General features: G+C 39.0%; 1 protein-coding gene across 2 annotated transcripts in view; it reads left to right on the plus strand.

Annotated features, from left to right (window-relative positions):
- PHEX (phosphate regulating endopeptidase X-linked) overlaps positions 1-20,768 on the plus strand; it is a 109,335-nt gene extending 88,567 nt beyond the window's left edge. For both annotated transcript variants that reach the window (XM_082052560.1, XM_082052561.1), the window contains 7 exons: positions 1,637-1,691; positions 5,672-5,739; positions 7,741-7,871; positions 10,890-10,955; positions 11,123-11,227; positions 12,737-12,813; positions 16,560-20,768. In XM_082052560.1, the coding sequence (XP_081908686.1) occupies positions 1,637-1,691; positions 5,672-5,739; positions 7,741-7,871; positions 10,890-10,955; positions 11,123-11,227; positions 12,737-12,813; positions 16,560-16,662 (605 nt within the window). In that variant the 3' untranslated portion in view covers positions 16,663-20,768. The remainder of the gene's footprint in view (positions 1-1,636; positions 1,692-5,671; positions 5,740-7,740; positions 7,872-10,889; positions 10,956-11,122; positions 11,228-12,736; positions 12,814-16,559) is intronic.
- Positions 20,769-21,788: the final 1,020 nt, after the last annotated feature.

The raw sequence follows: 21,788 nt of genomic DNA on the forward strand, positions 1-21,788 counted from the left end.
TCCAAAAACGTTTCTTGAGGTTCAACATTTGGAAGGAATCAGGCAATGTGGTTCAGACTAGAGTTCCAGCTCTTAACACCAACTCTTAACTTAGTAGTACTAGCAGGCAATTTTCATCAGGTTGCATAAGTGTGCCATTTCTGTGAGATATTTAAAAGCATACATAGTAAATACACTTTTGTGTGTCCTGGGAAGCAAAGAGAGTTAGACCAGGAAAACTTTGTCCTTGACATTGGTACAATTGTGTTTTGCAGCACTGGAAAAACAAATGATAACATAAAACAAACCAACATCTAGAGAAGAAGAAGAAAAGAACAACACACACACACACACACACACACACACACACCACGTTTTGTAAGCTAGTTGCAAACAGGTAGTCAAGGCAGACAGGGAGGAGCAGCAGAAAAAAGCAGCGAGGCAGGCCAGGAGGACATGCCACTTGCCACATCATTTGACATGAATTACACTCAGCATATTGCCTTTAGAGACTTTGTAAGGAAAAGACAAAAGTCTTGCTTGATGACTTGTCTCAGGTACAAAGAAATTCCTGTTCTATCTATCAACAAAAAACTGAAAAGGATCAGAATCAAGGAAATGCAGTTTTTGTTTCAATCTGAGTGGCCAGGTGATTTCATGAAGAGAGACCCACAAGCTGAAGCAGAGGTTCCTGGGAAAGCAAGTGAATCACCTGTGGAAACTGGTTCCTCATTGACAAGTTGATGTCCATGAGAGGTAACCTTCAAAGTAGGTGTATGCCCACACTTTACGTGGGAATTCATAACCTGAGACATCAAATTCCACATTTGAGTCTGGAAGGATTGCACTTTTCTCCAGCATTCAAAACTTTGACCTTGTCTGTTTTATTTAGCAGTTTGTTAGCTGTTAACATGATCTACTCCACTGTCTTCAGAATCATGGCACTGAAATGTCATTCAGGAATTAGAAATAGACTTGTGACTTTGAATTTGAGGATCAATTTCCATTCCTATGTGCAACATCAGTAGATCATCACTCACTAGAATGTCTCCACTGATAGTTTTTTAGCAACTAGTTAGTCTACCAGAAGCAGCCAAGAAATTCCTGTAGCTAGACTGACTCTACAGCCTTAATAGTCTATAGCTCTCTTTTACCTAAGTGTGTGTGTTCAACTACCTTTGATTTTCATAGACACTGTGGAGTTAGGCTTACATTTGGTCACTTCCATATGTCTCTTGCTGCACTGAAGCCTCACTGAGCTAAGTTTCCTCGTTCTTTTTGCATTTTGCCTATATATTCTCTGTTAACACCTGAGGGCAATCCAATAGTTCTTCTTTTTCACAGGAAACACTTGGTGTTTATTTACAGGAGCACATGCATTTCTACAGACAGATATGCATGTAACCACAGAAGAAAATGAAGTTCTTGCAGTGCAGCTTCTTGTTGCCATCATGGTCCTGAAGGAGGGAGAATCTCTGCTTCTTTCTAAAGATCCTCTCTACCTCATTCTGAAACTACCACCTGAGGGAAAGCTCCTATAGCAAAACCTTCTGAAACTTAACAGAAAAGGTTATAAAATCCAAATCCTGGAGTCTTGTGCCTGTTATTCAGCTGTATTGAACTAGGGACCTCACTATTACTGTTTTTGCTGTTGCAGGATTCCCAGCAGGAGAACTACAAAAGCCTTTCTTTTGGGGAACAGAGTATCCCAGGTAAGTACAGCACCAAGGAACCACTTACACCCAGAAATGAGGAATAACAGGGAAAGGTATTGGAAATACATATAGACAGAGAAGAGGGCATAGAGAAGAAGGCTACACTGCTGAAGACCTACAGGTAGCACACAGGAATTATTGTGTTGTCCTTCTGTGGGGAAAGCTTGGCCTTCAGGCTGTGTGGTCTCCCCTACTGCATCCTGCTTGTATTATTGAAAAACCAGACTTTGAAAACTGCTGCTTTGTGCGATTACTTTTCTTACCCTTGGGATCTGTATCTGTTGCTGTTACCTTAAACTGATGACTGATTTCTCAGAGGAATTGCTAATTAAGTGCACCTGAGTGGAAGTGTTTCAATGCTACAGCATGAAGATGCAGCACTGTGCACACGGCAGGTATTAAAAGGAATTGTAAATCAGGTACCTAACACTTCCTGAACAGAAGTGAATACCCTGAGAAGCCATTTATTATCAGTTTATTGTTTGCTTTCTGCTAATATCTAAGATTAACAGTGGGCCCTCGCCTGTGCCTTTTGAGGTACATGAGAATGTCTTTGAGTGCATAAGTGATTGCCTGAGCAGCCTCATGCACTATTGTAGCTGAGGAAGAGTAATTATAGGTCACATATATTTAATTTTGAAAAATCACTGCTTTTGTGCAGTTCAATGACTTCCTATTTTAGGACAAGATAAGACCATGAAAAGTTTCTGACAGCAGTTCCTGAAAGCTATTCTGCAGTTATAGAAAGCCAGTTACTGGTGAAACATATCCTTAATAAATCTTTGTTAAAAAAAAAAAAAAAACAAAACCATTTTGAGATTGCCATATTCCAATCTGTATGTGTCCTTGTAAACAGGAAATTTGACAATATATATAGAGAGACACATTCAATTTAGGAACAAATGAATTTGCATTTGAGGAGAATTGTTATGAGCCAGGTGACTTTCTAAGTGGTTAATTGGGGATAGAAGAAAGTCCTTTCTTGTTAAGGTGAGCTTATTTTCTGGTGCAGTTATTGCAGACCTGTTTCCAGCTTTGCTTTCTGAAGAGATTTCTCTGTACCCTGACCTTCTGCCATAGCGATAAAATTGTGGTTCTTTCAAAGAATTACACTTTGTTCATTTCTCTTGTTTAAAGGTTACCTTCACTTAAATTGGTTTTTCTTGAGTACATCTCAAAATGAAATTTAGTAAACAAATGTAACTGTTTTGTATCAGACAACAGATTGCTTTTGTCCTTGAAATATTCTGGCTCTGTTTTCTATCTGCTTATAAGAAACAGGACATGGCACTGGAATAGAAAAATCATCAAGAAGTCATCAGCATTTGCTCGGAAACTGATTTAGCAAATATTTAACATTTAGTGGAGTTTTAGTGTCCAGTTCCAGCATAACCACTATAAAACAGCTGCATCTATTTGCATAAAGGCAAGCTAAGTTTTGACTTTACATCTCAGGACATGAAATAGAACACTATTCAAATGCCATGTGTCATAGTTACAGGTCTTCAATGCCAGATATATTGAAATAGAAACTTCAAGCTGCCTGAGTCAGTAGCTTCCTTACAGTCCTCTGAACCTCCCTGGACCCCAGAAAATTCCCCTGTAATATGGTACCTGTTGAGCTGCACCATATCCCCTCCATCTCTGTCCAGCTGTGCCCCAGGAGTGAAAAGGATGAACAGAGCTGGGAGCATTTCTGGAAAAAATGTTGTTGAGCTGGACAAAATGCTGAAGGGGGTTCACAGCAACAAAGGCCAAAATTCACCCCAATACTCAGCCCATCTTTTGAGCTGGGGGAAGCTCCAGGACTGATGAGGCACCAGTCTGTTGTTTGTCCCTGCCACTCACGGTGACCAAGAACCTTAGAAGAAAAATAAGATGTATTTAGTAATAGGGCCTTTTGGTTCTTCTTGACCCCTACATGTTTTAGGCCATTCTTTGTATACTTCTCTAGCTGCAAAAGATGCTGTACAATCACTTCAGATATGGAAAACAAGTTGTCGTGGGTTAAGATTGCGGGGTGACAATCAAACCCTGGCAGATGTATTGTTAAGCCCCTCTCTCCCCCACTTCCCCCTTTTTGCCCCTCCCTCTCCCCCCTTCCCACTAAGGACAGGCGATCGGGAGGGAAAGAAGGACAGAGAGAAGAGAGTTGGAAAAATTAAAGATGTTTTACTAATGCTACTAATAAGAATAGAGAAAATAATACAAAATATACAAAACCAATCTTGAAAGTCTCAGCAACTGCAGAGCTGTCCACCAAAGTCCTGGATTAGACTCTGCAACCAAGCGGAGCTGGATTCAGTCTCTCACTAGGCCTCGGTTCTCAGGGATGGCCAGTAAGATCCTCTCCTAAGGTCAGCCATAAGCAGAAAGGGAAAAGGGACGAGATCCTCGTGGTCTCCCACTTTTATATGAAGTATTCACGTGAATGGAATGTTATACACAGTTGGTCAGTTTCTTGGTCACTTGTTTCTCGTCGCCCCTCTCGCGAGATGTCCATCCATGCTTATCAATATGTTTGCATTCCATTGCTATGTTTACCAAAACATGTGTCTGGTTCTCCAGGAAAATGCAGTTAATATGAAGGCTTTAGCTGACAGGCAAAATTCACTAAAAGAGAAACTTGTTTTTAGCAAAACCAGGACACAAGTGTAATATAGTACCTTTAGTATTGATAATTATCACTGTGTGCTACGCAAGATTACAAATTTGTCACACAAAAGGATGATATTTCCATTGCTGAAATGTATAATGGTAACTAGCATCTTTTAGCAAAGGTTTGCAATAGTACTTGGGAAAAAAACAAACCAAAACCAAAACCAACCAACCAACGAACCTACCAAACAAAAACCAGACAAACACACAAAGAAACCAACAGAAAACCCCAGACAAAACAAACAAAAACCAAAACACAAAAAACCCCTACCAAATGAAAAAAAGTAGGGAAGATTATATCACATGTGAATTACCTTTCAAGAAAGAAAAAATCAAAGAGAAGAATTGTCGTGGGAGCATGGGAATTGAATGATATAATACTTTTTGGGCATGACTGAGATGAGCAATTAGTGTGCAATGGATCATTAGGTCCAGTAATAACATATCACATCAAAACAGTCTACCTTTCTCCTATTTCAATACAATGTATTAGAAATACTATGAGCTACTTTGAAATGTGACATCTCAACAACAGAAATCATTAAAATCACAAAGAACAACTTAAGAAAAAAAGAGATGCATTTAATAGATCACATTCCTCCTGCGATATCCACTGCATTTGATATAAAAAAAGCCCCAAACCAAAAAGCCCCTATTTCTCCCAGATGCATGGGTTTTTTTGATATAATAAGGAAAATAGAAATAATTGCCAATCAAAAATACAAAATATTTCTTTCTATTCTGTTTCCATGGTGCATTATATCTGACTATAGATCATGCCCCATTCCTGGGCAGGTGCAAAGAAATCGTCTAACCTCTTTTTTTTTAAAAAAAAGGGAGAACTGTTTAATGGTTTACAAACTAGAGCCAGTCATTTTCAAGTCTATTTGTGCATGCCAGTGTAGAATGATTGGAACTGGCATTACAGAAACACATTGCAGCCTTTGATCCATTTTTGACTCATGATGATGCTAAGAGAATAATTTCAGCTATAACTTTGTCCTGTTCTCATTTAGAATACACACAATGCAGTCAGCTGAAGGAGACATCTTGGAGCTTATTTGATGCTAGTAAGAGATTTGATTAGAAGAGTGAACCATCACAATGTTTTTCAAAGTATTACATTAAAGGTTGTTTTTAAACAAGTAAGGGTTTAACGTTCAGGCTTTTGAAAATTTTAAGTCAAAATTGTGCAGGAATGATTTTTAGTCCCATTTCTTCCCCTGTTTAAATAAATAATGATCTTCCCTGATGTCTTCTGCCCTTTAGTATTAATGCATGTGGACACTTTCTGAGGAAACCACTTCTTTGTGTTACAGGTCATTAAGCTACGGTGCCATAGGAGTAATTGTTGGCCATGAGTTTACTCATGGATTTGATAGCAATGGTGAGTATTTGTGCTTATGTTGATAACTTTTTTTTTTTCCCAAACTGACAGATTAGAGTGATTGTATATAAAAAAGCTATAGCTTTTTAATTGTTTTGACTTTAAACAATGCTGAATTATGTAAAAAATATCTCAAGTTGTATTTTTTTATTTATTTGCATACATTCTTGCTTGTCTGAACCAGATTTTCTCTGATAAGGCACACCACAAGTTTGACACATTCTGTTTATTTTGAGTGGAAATCAAATCAACAATAGATTCAGAAAGTCCTGGCTGCGGGGAGTGAGTAGGGCAATGAGACTTTTCTCAAAATGCATTTATGTACAAATACTGAAATACAGCACAGGAACAAAAGTGGAATGGAAAATGTATTGCAAAATATTAAAAAAGAAGAAACACTCTGAAAATGTCAAACCAACTGTCTGGAAAAACTGGGTGTAATGGGGCATTGCCACCATCTAACTCTGGCTATCTCAGTAAAGTACTTTTTAAAACAGGGCTCCTGAGAGAGAGGGGGGGAGAGAGAGAGAAACATGAACCTACTCCTCCAGGGAGCAATTCTGAGCATCTGACTCACTATCTAGAGAAACCTCTTTCCACTGAAAATATAAAGAGTTTAAGGAAAGCAAACTTATACCTCACTGCCCAATTAAAGTTAGGTTGCTTATGTTGCATTACTTTGAATACTTTTTAAAAAATAAAAGGAATACCTTATGTCCTGTTGGCACTGCTCTGCAACATTTTGCTTAAGCAAACACTACAGAATGGAAAAATGTTTCTTCACAAACTCCCACCTGCCCAACCACTTCCATGTCATACTAGTTATGGTATAGCAAGTGTATCCATGCATTTGAATGGATAGTTTGATTTGATAAACTTGTCTTCTGGTACTGACCTTCATTTGAGCATTGCAAGGTTAAGAGCCCATGCTACAGAGGATATTGCACAATGTGAGGGCCGGCTGACTTGTCCATCCTGCAGTGTGATGTGAAAGGCCTGAACTTAGTCTTCAGTGCTGACCCAGCGTTTCTAAAGGTCTGGCAATCAGGTCTTCTGTAGTATTTTGTTGCAGAAAGGTAGGCACAAGACATGTTAGGACTTTTTTCAGGGCAAGTTTAGCTGCCCATGTGTATGTAACCTTGCTCTGTGATTCGAGTCTTCGTTATGACTGCAGGGAAGAAAGACAGGGAGCAGCCAGTAGGCATACCGAGTACTGAAAATGTTCTCTTTAATCTTTTTATTTCCTTTTTCTTTCCACCCCTCTGTGTGTTATCTTGTTCAAGATGACAAATTCCCTAAAGATGTATATATTTTTATATTTGAAAGGTAAGAGACTTGGCAAGAGATAGTGGTCTACTTAGGGAACCAAATCTTAGGTTCCTTTCTGACTGGCTGGAGATATGCTGGAGATTAGACACTTTCTTACAGATAAAATGGAGCAGGGGATCTGAGATTGACTCATCCACAAACCATGGCTGTAACAATCAGCCTGGGCAATGGGATGAATGTATTCTCCCTGCTTCCATGAATAGGGTTCAAATATTCTGGTTTTACTCCAAGGCAAAAACTGAAACTTCAGAAGTTTTCATGAAATTGATTTTTTTTTTTTTTTTTTGCTGGTCAAGCATATAATTAATTAATAATTAATTAATTATCATCAGGTTTGCAGAATCAAAGGCCTGTGGGCTGAGGATGAAAAATACTCACAATTATACTTACAAGAAGGCTCATACGCCTCTTACACTCTGTAATTATAAAATGTACAATAGAACTCATTAGTCATTGCTATGTTTTTCTGAAAATGGAAATTATGACAATAAATAGAATGCCAACATTTCACCACTGACTTGAGTGGGATCAAGATTTTGCTCGCTGATCTTATCCATTTTTTATACACACGAGCACATTCACCTCTCATTTCTGTGATGGTGACAGTTTCCAAAACTGGAAAAGTATTGGGCTTTCTATAACAGCATTTGATTTCTTTTTTTTTTTTTTAAGGTCGGAAATACGACAAAAATGGAAATTTAGACCCTTGGTGGACAACTGACTCTGAAGAAAAATTTAAAGAGAAAACAAAATGCATGATTGATCAATACAGCAACTACTACTGGAAGAGAGCTGGCTTACATGTATGTAGAATACCAGTGATTGAAAGCAGGGGTGCATTAGGAGTTTTTGGATTCTTTAAGTCATCTTTTTCTAAATCACAACATACTGGGATATTAGGCTACCAACTTCATTTCTCATAACTAATCATTTTTTGAAGTGAATAATTGTGATAAAAATTGTCTGTCAGATCTGATTAGTCCAGTCAAATAGTGCTACCCACATCCTGGTGACAGGGTTAAACCATTTCTCCCCATCACATTGTATTGGAATCAGAAAAAGAAGATGAAGCCACTCAGCAGGGCTGGTCTGATTGCTGTGAGCATGTTAAATGTCTTCTGAAGATGAGGTCCATAATGAAAACTGAGCAGTGACTCTTTTTGAAAAAGAAGAATATAATAGCAAGTTTTATAGATTCCTTTAGCAATTCTACCTGTTATTTATTACAGCTCTAAAATGAATGCATAAACCCTACCTTATTTCAGATTCAGCTCTTGATATTTCTTCCATGTGTGCGTGCAGACCTAATTGGTATCTCAAATGAAGGGAGTATGATAGTAGTAGCTCACAGAAAAGGACTGAGAAAGAAAGTTCAAGGGAATGGTTTCTGTTTCATTGTCTATCAGACCTATGGGCTTCTCTGAAAATGTGCACATCATGTAAGTGTCCAAAATGAATGATAGATCCGAGATATCAGAAATCAGTAGCTAAAATTCCAGTAATGTTGGCTGGACATTCTTTTTAATATTAATTTTCAGGATAAAACACATACCCACCCCCTACTCTGCTCTACCACCCCTAATTACATTTCAGAATCAGATATGCAATTATTTCTTTGTCTTTTATGAACAGAGAGGTCACAATCAATGCTTAGCAATAATTTCAACACTTTGCCCAGGGTGTTTGTATTAGTTTCAGAGTTAACAAGGCCATATTGTAGTCCAGTCTGAAGTCCAACAACTCAGACTTGACATACTTTATATAAGCTAATTTGTAAATAAATGATCTCAGGCTCATTCCTGAATATCTGTAGGACAAAAACTATCAATACAAAAGTACCATTTAAAGAAGGTCATTAAAACCTTCCCCAAGGATGTGACTGAGCCCTTCACATGCTCCTGCCTTTGGCTTGACCACCCCCTTTACCTTCTACAGTCTCTTTTGAGGTGGGTTAGATCTGAATTTCCCTTCCAGTGTAGCTATTGCTTTTGAAGTCTGTGGATGAGATTGCTAGAGGGATCCTGTTACCCACAGCCTTGTTATCTGTGAGGCTTTCCCCTCTTACTTCTGTGGGATAACCTAAAGAACTTTTAACATGATAGAAGAAGAATCTTGTTATTTTTTTCTTCCATATTTTATAGCTTCTGTATGAAGAGCAATGCATGCAAAGAGTTTTTTTTCCGCTTGCCATTTACATCGATATTTGTACATTCTGCAGATTTTTTTACCCCTGCATGAATATTTTACATGGTTCAAGAACCCTATTTACTCTTCTTCTTTCTCATCTCATTTGCAATAAAAATGTCTTCAGAAAAGAAGCATAATGAAAGAAGAAGTGGGTATAGAAATAGCTTCAGAGTGCAGTAATCACATAAAGTCATCCAATCACATAAAGGGTTTTTTGTGGTCCCTGAGCCCGGTCACGAACTGTCTGCACACAGTAGTCTCAGATACCTGACCCAGAGCTGCCTGAGATCAGCAGAAAGACTTCTTCCACATATGAAAATGACCTGTGGCCCAAGTGCCACTGCTAGGTTACTCTCATCTTATGCTCTCAATCAGTCTACTTCACAAGCCCACTGCAAGAAAAATGTGTGGGTAGGTAGACCAGGAAAAAAAGGCAGCTGCTATGTGTGTATGTTCTCTGTTGTCCCAGCACTTTTTCTCCTAAAAGGCTCTCTCCCACTTCCACCCCCATCCTCCTGAGGTCAGGGATGGCTGGCAGGAAAGGGGTGCTCTTTGTGCTCCCATTTCTCCTTTGGTACACCCTTGGGTGTAACACTGGACCCAAGGCATCAAGCAAGATGCCTTGAGTCCAATCTGGGTGCTTGTCTGCACTGAGTGGTAGGGCTGTGCACACATACCTGGGTGTTCTCTAGGTCCTTTTACTTCTTCTCCCCCATTTTCCCTTTACCATCCTGAAACTAAGGTGGGTGCTGACACCTACCCCCATACTTGTTCCTGCAGCATGGGAGACCCTGTCATCAGAGGATTTGCAGGACAGCATTGACCTCCAGAGCTCTGCTCAAAACTGTGCTCAGTTACCTTTCTTGTTCAGGGCATAACAGAGAGTAAAACTGCTTAATTACAAATACAGTTTGGTAACATTAAGACCCTAGTAGGCTGGGTGATCAGAGGTAACACTGCACTTGAAGAAATGAGGATTTCTTTGTAATGATACTGCACTTAGTAATACCAGGAGACTGGCTTTTTCAGGAAGTTTAGAGTTTAGATAGCACTGCTTCTTGCAATGTATTTTTGTTGTTATTGCTCTTGGAATCAATATCAGTGAAAAGCAATGTGGATCTCCTTTGCACCTATTTATAGAGCACTGGATATACTATCAATTTCAATTCTGTCTCCAACAGTTATTTTTAATTATGCCTTTTTAGGTTATGACTTTAAAAATGTTTTAGCATCCCAGCAGTACATAAAGAGTTTTGTAGAAAAACAAATATAACCTTTTAGATAAAAGTTTAAGAAAGGGGCTAATGGATGTCACATGTAACCAGACAAAAACAGTCTTCAGGGGAAAATTATTGATGTTCAGATCAAAAATCAGGGACTAGTTTCTTGAGTGTGTTTTTTCTACTACATTTTGTCCTAGAGATCTAGGACCAGAGCCAGGATAACTCATCATGGAGAATTGTTTACTGACAGTTTTCACATTTGAAACCCAGTTTTCTTTAGTAGAGATATAATGGTTGAAATTGGCTGAGGTAATTCTTGCTTTATTTTATTTTTTTCCCCTGTTTCTTGAATTTGATCAAGAAGGAAGTTCAGAAATGAGTTAAATGACTGATGTTCTTTCATTTTGCCAGGTGAAAGGCAAGAGAACTTTGGCAGAAAACATTGCAGATAATGGAGGTTTGCGAGAGGCTTTCAGGGTAAGCAGATGAAAGATATCTAAAACAGAGTATTACTTAATTAAAAAAAGAAAAAGGATGTGATTAGGTTCCAAGTCACGGAAAGGCACTAAGTTGTTTTTTTTTGTTGTTGTTGTTTGTTTTTTTGTTTCTTTTGTTTGTTTGTTTTGTTTTGTTTTTTGTACCAGGCGTACAGGAGATGGATTGCAGAAAAGAGGGGAGGAGAAGAGGAACCTTTACTGCCGGGCCTTGAATTCACACACAATCAGCTTTTCTTTCTAAGCTATGCCCATGTGAGTAGTACAAATGTATTTTGAGTCCCTGTCTGTTAACCTGCACAATGTACACTGCAGAGATGAGTCTACTTTGTTTCAACAATCTGCACTAGCCAAACCCAGACTTTTAAGGGTATAAGCAGAAACTTCTCGTGAGACTATTATTTCTTTTCTCTTTCTCTCTTTGTCCTCATCTATGTAGCCCTGGTGCTGTAACTGCTAAAATAATTATTGGTTTTGCACAGTGTTGTCATGGCAGCTTTCTTTCCTCTTGCTGTTTCCTCCCACTGCAAGGATCTTCTTGCACACATTGACTCCTTAACCTCTTTCCATTTTAGCTTCCCAGTTTTCTGGTGCTTGCCATATGCAGTAGTTTCTGACTGTTTCCACCACAGACTCCTGTTGCAAATGTACCACCACCTTTCATTACTGAGCATGTTGTTCAGGGAAACCAGGCAGCAGTGAAGAAAATCTTCGTTTATTTTTTCCCATCTTTCTTTGCTGTACACTAAGTCTGCTGCAGTAAAACTTTGAGAAGGGATGTGAGTTTTTTAGAAAAACATGGAACAATGGGGAGAATCAGAAATTATTTATTTGGCTAAGAGAGTTGGGACAAACTCCCTATATGAGGAGTAAAAGTTGGACTATATGGCTTTGCCCACCAGTTGAAAGAAAGAATAATCTAAACTGAAGAAATAGGACCCAATGCAACCAATATTGTTTTTTAACCAAGTCTGATTGAAAATCACTCCTTCGCCAAGAGTCAATGCAGCAGTGTATGGGTCTATGGTCACTTAACTTTGACAATATCGACCGTCTTCAGCCAGATAAAATTTCACTCAAGTCCACATATCCTGTGGGCAGTCTGGTCTAAAGGATTTTGTCAATAGGAAACATTCATCACAAGGGCTTACGTAAGGTAAGGGCTATTTAAATGAATTTTTTTGTGCAATAGATACAGCATAAGAGGGATTATTCAGTTGTGCTAATGTTCTCTCTACCCTTTTTTGTAGTCACTTACAATTGGGTCAAGTTAATAGTGAGCTGGGGACCACAAATGGAAACTTGACAAATGTGTAATTTCAACAGAAACTGACATTGCAACACGTAACAAATATGTCGGGTAATATAGCTGCAATTCTAGAGATAATAGGCATCATTAGATGTACCTTTTATACACATTACAAAGCTTTAAGACCAAGAAGTATGCTTGTTAATTGTTAAGGCATCAGATATGCAGTGCAAGCTAACATTATAGAGAACCCACAAAAAAGTACTAGTAAAGTGGCTATGATGGGAATGAGTGGGTGGAGACTGGATCCATTAAAGGATTTGAAAAACATGAGGGTGTACCAACAGAAAACTGCAAGTTAGGAAAAGGTGAAAAAAAATAGGAGTTTGTGGTGTCTTTCCATTTTGTGCATTCTGTAAGTCATAGCCACCTTACAAACAGTGACGTTATGTTCTACTTTACTTCCAAAGTCATCCCAGATAACACACCTGTTTCTGCTTTTTATCTTTTATTAGGTAAGATGCAACTCTTTTAGACCAGAATCTGCAAGAGAGCAAATCTATGTTGGAGCTCACAGCCCTCCTCAGTTCAGGTAATGCAAATAACGTATTTACTCAGTATATAGGCAGAATCAATCACTGCAGCATACAAGTGCAGAAATTTAGCATGTTAAGAGGGGCTTAAGAGCAAACACAAAATTGGACTGTTCTCTCAGCTTAGATTGAAACTGAGTTTTTTTTTATCAGCTTATCTTTCAGTATTGCAGATGCTCTTCTGTAAAATGCGGGGCTTGCATCTGCCTTCAAAAGCAGTTGAACCAAAACACACACTGATGCCTGTGATGTTCTATAATCATTGTCAGAGTATCTAAACTGCCTCATCCATCACCTTTTTCTATGCAATTCTAGTTTAGAAAATAGTGAATATCATGAGGGTTCTTCATTCAATTGACCTGAGTTCCTCAAAAGCTTTAAAGTGAGTACCTTGAATTATATTGAGAATGCAAAGAGAAACATACTGTGTAAGTTCAGTTCAGGATTGAATTCTTCAGTTACCCTTCAAGATACCCTTTGCTTGAAGGAGCTGTGGTAGTCCAGCCTTAACAGCATGTCTTTGCTCAAAAGTCCTCCCACAGGCTTTCCTAACCAGAGACCCCCCTGAAGAACCTCAAGAAGGAGAGGCTAGAAAAGTCAGGAGGTTTAAAGACTATGTAAGAATTAGGAAGTCAAAGTTAATTTATCTGCTTCTCCACAGAGTTTGTGTGACCAAGAGCAAGTTTTTTCTGTTGGGATATATGTCAGTTGTGTTTACTTAACTAACGATTGTGTGCTTGTCTTCAGTCAAGTGCTACATTACCTCTGTATTTGGGAGAAGTATGTTAATTCCACAGGCTGATTCATAATGGAGGTGTCTCCAATACACAGGATTAGTTGCCTTCTGGTGATTCCTACTGCTTTCTGTTGACTAAAGAAGGAACTGGGATCCCACCTGCTCCATGACTAAATTTATGTTTTATGAGCACCCCTTGTCTCATTTCTCTCTTGGTGAAGTTAAAGTAGCAATGCTGCCTTCACAGGGGAGCTGTGAGGTTTCTTCATGGGTACTTTGACGTATTCCCTGGACACAGCACACCAAAACACCAAAGATACAACTATGGCATGTATGGCATGCCTTGGGTTACTTATAACCCTAATGAATTAAGAAATAATGGAACTGGAAATATGATGACACAAATATAATGTAAGCTTGGAAATCCGCACTACTGTACCTTTGTGCAATACCTGTTACACCAGCTAGCTAGGGTAAAACTGGGGCAGTGTGCAAATCTCCATGCCTTTCAACAACTGAAAATACATTATGACAATGAGGGTGGGAGTATCAGGCTGATCTTCAGCCTGAAAAGCGATATTTTTTTTTTTATAATTCCTGCCCTTGTAAAGATTTTGGTAAAATATCAATCTCTTGCCTTTTAAAGTCCTCAGATTTATTTACCTATATTTATATTTATATATTCTCAATTAATACATAGCTACATTGCCATGAGATCATGCAAATCACAAACTATACAGGTAAGCCTGGGGACAGAGCATTCATGAGGAAAACCCATGAAGGAATTGGGCTAAGAAAGAAAATTCCAGAGAAGGTTATATGAATTTGGGGTCTAGAAAATATAAACAAAACTTTTTCTTAGTTTTTATGTGAGATAGAACAGGCTTCTATTTCAGACCTGAAGAAAAATTATGGTACTTGTTTCTTCTTGCAAATCATATCAATAGGGCTACAAATTTATATTATCTATTTCTCTCAGCCTTGCTTCATTTATGTCCCAAGACCATTATGATTATAACAGCAGTACAGCTAGTTTCAGCATTGACAGCTTTTGCTATCCAAAAAGCCCAAACAGTTCTTTTAAGGTAATTATAAAAAGTAACTATAAAAGATTATGGAAATGAGAAACATCTTGAGCATAGGTGTGAACATCTGAGCTAGTCACCCCAGGTTCTCTTCACAGACCTAAAATAATAGGTATTTTGAAAGTGTGTGTGTATACACAAATATCCTTGTATTAATAAATAATTTTGATTAGACTCTGCAAGTACATCTTTCTATTGACTGTCCAGAGTTCAGGGGAAGGTGTCTCTGCTGTAGTTCAGTGGAATGAAAGCCAGACAGCCCACTCTGATTCCACAGTTAATGACATTCTTCCCCATGAGGGTGATAAGGCACAGGCACGGGCTGCTCAGAGAAGCTGTGGTTGCCCCATTCCTGGGAGTTTCAAGGCCAGGCTGGATGGGGCTTTAAGCAACCTGGTCTAGTGGAAGGTGTCCCTGCCCATGGCATGGGGGTTGGAGCTAGATGATCTTTATGGTCCCTTCCAACCCAAACCATTCTATGATTCTAACATCAACCCACAGGTAGAAAATTCACATGCATGGACATAACAAAGATATTTTTCTGGTTTTATTTATTCTTAATTGGCAGGTTTTCCGGTATTAGCATGTGTCTTCACTGTTTTTGAATGCCAGTTTCAAAGTTAAATCCCCAACATGGCAGGCAGAATTCCCACCAATTTTAACAGCAGTTCTGTATGACCAGCTCTTGCTGTTCCAGTCCCTGAATATGTATTTGCAGTGTTTTTACAGTAAAGCTGTAGACCTTATTTGAAGCCTAACACAATTTTGTAATTCTCCTTACAAAACTGACCTTTAGACATTTTTGCACCAGCTGACTGCAAATTTTCTTACCCATAGAAAGTCTAATCAATGTAATAAGAATGTTTTCTACCATGCTGAGCTATGCTGAGAAGCTGATTGTCTGCAATGGAGAAAAATGCCTCCCACTGCATTAAAAAGTGGGTGGAAAAGCATATAAATATCTCAGTAGATACTTTTTGGCTTTTAACTCAGGATGCTGTTTACTTTAATACCATTGCAAATTTCAGGTTACTAAATTCCAAGATGCTTAAGAGCACAAGAAAAATCAGCAAACACCACAACCCCAACCTAGCAATGCTAAAATAATAATTTCCGACAGCATGAAATAATACAGACATGAAAGCAGGAGCCAAGGATGACTGCATACAAAGAGCGAGCTCTTCCCCTGTGCCTGAAGGTGCCAGTCTGGGATGCAGACACATTGTCTAGCTTGTGCAAGGCAGGGATGTGCTGCTCTTGCAGTATCACACCATCTGTTGTGTAAGCAAGAAAGCATGGGAGCTGGTTGTGGCAGAAGCCTCAGAAAATTGATTTTTTGAAGTGTCAGAGGAGTAGGGATGCTCATGGGTGTGAGGCTGAGCTGGCTGATGCCAGACCTCCCAGCTGCAGGGTGTGAAGTCCCAAGGAGCCAGCATGTGTGTGTGTGTGCATGGACAGGCAGAGGGTGTTAAAAGCATTGGGCTGGCATGAACCACATCAAATCAATTCCAGCACAACCACATTCCTACATGTTCCTACCTGCTGGACCGCAGTTGTTTGGCAGGTGCTGGAAGAAGAATTCCACTGTGCAAGGTGACTGCTGATCTCCCACCTTTGCTGTAAAGGGTCAGATTAGAAAATTGTTCTAAATGGCGTAGTATCCACAAAATGCAATTAGTTTTTGTTGAGTTTCTAGCAAAGTAAGATGCTTCTCAAAGCTCAAAATGAAACAATATTGTCCTCACCTTAAATTGGAGTACTTCTCCTGAACTTTTTGGTTTTATTTGTGGAGAAATGACACGAGAAGCCTGAAAATTCAACCTGAAGTGAAAACACTGAAACACTTACAGGCCTGTAGTGTTAAACAGAAGACAATGTGCACATTGGTTTGGTGGTTTTTTTTTTTTTTTTTTTGTCTTTGCAGAGTTATTGGTGCTATGAGCAACTTTGAAGAGTTCCGTAAAGCTTTCAATTGCCCAACAAATACAACGATGAACCGAGGGGCAGAATCCTGCCGACTGTGGTAGACGTGCCTTCCAGGTCTTCTGTCAAGAGGTGTCCGTGATGTGAACTGCTGCACATGAGCACAAGCCCACTGCTGGAGTTTCAGAATTGCAGTCTGGAGAGGTGTTACTTCAAATGCGTCTTCCTTATCCATGCTGATAACCTGCATGGATCTAATCATTCTCTATCTAGAACCTATAAATTTTTGAAATAGGAAAAAAGGATAGGTTTTCTTTAATAATAATAATAATAAAAAAAGGAACTCCTTTTATCCATAAAGCTGCTCCTCTTCATCTGCAGTTGCATTGCTGTTGATGGATAACTGCCATTATCAATTCTAATTCCTGATTTATAGTTGAGCAAGAGGTAAATGCTAAAATCCACTTTTAATCTATTGCTCTGTGGGGGTGCTATGCAGAATGCTCTCACACAAAATTTATTCTTTCTGGATGAAGAAATTCATGAGACCTGCTATAAAGCCAGCTCTGATCTGCTGTGTGATACAGCATTTTCATAACTTAGGCTGTCAGTGCCCAGCATGCCATAAATGATGTTGCATGATGTAAAGACACAAGACTTTATATAAATTAAGTTTAATATGTTGGATTAGTGCCTCAGGTTTTGGAACAGTTTCAAACTGAGAAAGGACCTCATGGTTTCCATCTGCTTGGACTAAACAGAAAGGATACATGTCAGATCCTGGCCTTTTTTAATTTTAGAACAGCTTATGATAAAAATCAATGTATGGTGAAAATCGGAAACTTGCAGAGGGAATTCCCAGCACCATGATACTCAGAAATGGTACAGCACTTACTCCTATTTACAATATGGGCATTTTTTTTCCCCAGAGATGAGTTTTGCCTTGTGCTGAAGGTAGCTTCACCTACATTTATTTTTGAGCCTTAAATACTACACCAGTTTTAACTTAGGGATTTCTTAGTGTCTGGGTCTTACAGTGGAATGGAAGTAGGGTGCATGTCTGTCCTCATGTTCTGCATAGGGCAGAGTGACTTGTGATTTTAACAAAAGAGAATATGTGACTGAAAAACAGAGCACCATCAGTATTTGACTTATCTGGATAAAAAGAGCAATTCAAGAGAAGAGGTCTTTTAAATATAGAATACAGGCAGGCTGGTTGAATTTTTCATTTGATTTCTAAGAATTTTCATATAAAACCATATTTTATTGCAGCAGAAAAACTTCAACACGTAACTATTACTGGGGGTGCTGAGGGGGGGATGCAAGAAAACAGCCTTTTCTTCCTCAGCAGAAAGATACGTTTTTAACTAGTATTTATTTATACCTTGTGCATTCATTCATTTTTACATGGTAGAGTTTTTTCAAATGGAGAGGTGGTTTCTTTAGACTGATTTAATTACTGCAATTCTATATACATCTCTGTGTCTATAAACATATATATGTATACAAAAAATAGATAAATTCTTCTATTTGCTTAAATTTTATCAGTATAGATATGTTAGTAAGACAAAGTTTTTTTTTTTACAAGGATTGGTCGAATATTGTCTAACAGTCAAGGTGGAAGAAGGTTCAACTGAAGCTAAGCTTTTGCAAATGGGGTTAGCTTCCTATGTTTCTTTATAAAGAAGGGGGACACCATGGAAACCTAATTTATGGAAGGGAAGGAAGCTGAGAACCCTGAACTCAAGGCACTGTTACCACTTTGTAGAAACAAAACATTACATTTTGGGACCAGGATTGTTGTTGGTTTTTTTTTTTTTTTTTTTAAATTTTCCATGAAAAAGTCAAAGTTTTCTTAAGAAGAAAAGCACTTTTGCTTCGTTCAAGCCAGCGCTCTTCTTTAGTTAGATGGATTACAGTTTGTCATTTGAAGAGCCACTGCCATTTTTTTTTTTCCTGGAGATATTTTTCATGTAAACTGTTCAGGTGGCAGTATTTTCATAAAGACTTTTGCAAACAAGCAGATATGGATCTTGAGCAAAGTGATACTGTTTTCCTACTGAAGGAAAAGTTTCTTAGCAAACTGAATAGTCTACTGACTTCATTTCTGTGCTCATATAAGCACTGACAGAACTTGATGTTGACTGCTTTGGGTCAATAGCATAAAGTTCAGGGGTGACACCCTGGCCCCATTAAAGTTGCTACCAATACAGTTATTGTCCTCAGAAAAGTCAGGAAAACGACTCAGATACTTATCTAAACTTTCTAAATTACTGGACTATGCAAAGCTGGATTCACAACAGTCAGCTTTGAGTTTTCTAATTTTATCTCTTAGGTCAGAGATACATTTGCAAGAGCTTCTCTCTCATGGCTATTTTCCAGTGGGATAGATTCTGACATTTTGTGGTTTATGGGGTTGTTTCTCTGTACTGGATAGTGATTTCTTCTAAAATGCCTTATGTTCACTGCCTTAAATATCATTCTTGTTGCTCCTTGCTAGGTTCAGGTCTTTCATGTTTAATACCAAGGATTTTTGAACTGTGGCATACATATTCTCAACAGCACAGGAATCACTGCAAAAGTGTCTCATCCTTGCTAGGGTGAGCACCCATCTCCTAAAGCAAGCAGTGGCTAGGTCCTGGGCTGGGGGGTTTGGAGGCAATGCACTAGGAGGGAGGAAGAGGAGGTATGGCCAGACTTTGGACCCTGATTTTTAGACGTTGAGACAGGGCCTACATGCTGCCAGGAAGAAGTCCTTGCTGCCGACCAACATGTTCATTGGTACTATTCAAGTTTGGGGAATCCTTGCTGTTGATGCAGGATTTCAGTGTCTTGGGCTTAGGTCTTAAATATGCCCACAGAAGGATCCTGGCCTGCCTCACCTGCCTGCTTTTTGCCTCAAACCAAACAACTATTACAATTTACAACTATTGCAATATACAGTTCACTTTGGAGTCAACTGTTAAGGTATCAGTTGGAAAGCAAAGCAGAAGGTAATTAAACTAATTCTTAAAATTCAGTCACCAAATATAGCTAAAGCATAGTGATAGTTTGTGAGGGCTCTTCCTGCTGCCTCTGGTTTATCAGACTCCGTGGCCCTGCTTGGCTCCCACATTGTGCCTCCTGGGTCTATGCTAGCAAAACCTTGCTGTGTTGCTATCAAGTTCACTTATTACATCTATGCAAACAGACCTTTCATCATATATATTCTTCTTGCAGAATTTTTTTTTCTTTTTAATTACCAGTAATTATGTCAACACACTTTTTCCTTCAAGCATATTGTGAAATGTTTCTTCCTGTTGGCTCAGTAATCTTCTCTTTCAGCAGTCAGGAGGGGAAGGATCACCTATGAATACAACATTTTTACCTGTGTAAATTTGAAGAGATATTTTTCTACTGTGTAGACATAAACAATCCCTACTCCTGTCCCACATGCCCTTCTTTGGGTCCTGAAAATATGTAAGCCTTCTATATTGTATTCTAACCCTTATTTTTTCACTCCAACCCTGAAAACACTCAAACACCACCTTACACACTGTGAGTATTTCTGCTCAGTGCGTTGTGAAAGAGTTAGCTTCACACACAAGTAGCTCTCTGAAAAGGCAGCTGTGCTATTCACCTGTGTAGGCTGCTTAGGTATATAAGTGACATCCAAGCTAGGTCTTGATGCTGAAGGACCAAACAAATCCAGTGGCATTATACAGCTCTGCCTTGTGCCCTGTGCAGGGAGACTTCAGCATTCTTTAGGTAGGAATGCTATCATGACACTAAATGTTTGAATTATTTATAAAATAATCAGATGAGTTTATGCATAACTTTTTATTGAGTATTATTCAACAAATTACATGCTTAGAAGTATATCTCATAGCAATGTTATATGTATATGTCTCCAAAGAAATATTAAAAGCCCGACAATTCAAGAGGCAGAACTATAGTGAGTTAAAAGGTCTTCTGTGTTTGTCCTATTAATCTGGATTCTTACTTTGCTAGTCAGTCTATTGCACTTTTTAATTTTTGTTCTTGCATAATACATCGATTGACTGTTTTAATGACAATTGTGCTAGCCAATAAAAGCTAAAGTGATGAAGAATTTTCCTATATTGCAGTATGGCAAAAGCTGTTTGCTCTGTCACTGTCAAACTCTACAATATTTTTTCTGTAATATATCGTCTTTATAAAATGTAATAAAGAGCACAATGTTATGACCCTGGGTTCTCAAGGCTACAGTTACTGCTTGACAACCTAGGAAGGACCTCTTCTCTCAGAATTGTCTAGCCATCTTCAGCATGAGTTTATTAAGCTCCACTTGCCTCCACCAATCTGCTGGAAACAATTAAAATGAACATAGGATGAACTGCTGTGGATGATGTCTGGAGGTTTCAGAGATTGCAGAAGGACAGGTGGCAGAGATGTCCCAACCAGAAGCTGCTGGAGAATAAGAAGGTGTGGGAGAAGAGCCACCTGCCTGTCAGCCCCATTTTTTTTCCTTTTATCACAGTCCGTTCCTTTCTCGACTCACCCTTTGTAGCCTCAACTGGTTTTCAAATGCTTTAAAGCACTTTCCCTCTGCCTGAGCTTGAACTGTATATCTCACTGATGTCTTTTCCCAGCCAGCATAAAGTAATGGTTTCACTGCCTTCCCAGGCTGGGGTGTGACTGCAGGTAGCTCAGCTTGTTGCTGTTCCTCGCCATGTACTTCATGAGCCTGAGTAAGTATTGGTTCAAGGGCTATACAGGTACAGGGACCGTGCCAAGGCCTTACACATTACCAACTTCTGGGCTAAGCACCCTGTTTCTTGGGCTCTGACCAGTTTGCTGATACTGCTTGGGTTCCCATAAGCAGTGTTGCTGGCCCATCTCAAGGCACCATGAAGTCTGTGAGCAGTTAGGACAACGGTTGAAGTTGGCCTTGCCACAAATTTTGAATGATGCTCTGTGGTGACACAGTCTTTCAAGGCCCTTAACTTCAGGCAGGCAACTCTCTACACAACTTTTGGGCTTGGGGAGGAACCGAGATTTTTGTCTTTGAAAGCCTACATCAGTTCTGTTACCTGCTTTACAGTGCAGCCTTATCAACAATTCTATGGTCAAAAGCAAAGGTTTTCATTGAGGAAGATGAATGAACAAAGCAAAGGTTGGGGTTGGAACACAAAACCAGCCTCAGCGCAAGGAAAATATTTTGCTTAACTATCACAGAGTTTGCTGAGCTTGCCAGCATCTTAGGAAGATG

The sequence above is a fragment of the Streptopelia decaocto genome (assembly GCF_964273445.1).
Source record: "Streptopelia decaocto genome assembly, chromosome: 1".
Lineage (NCBI taxonomy): Eukaryota > Metazoa > Chordata > Aves > Columbiformes > Columbidae > Streptopelia > Streptopelia decaocto.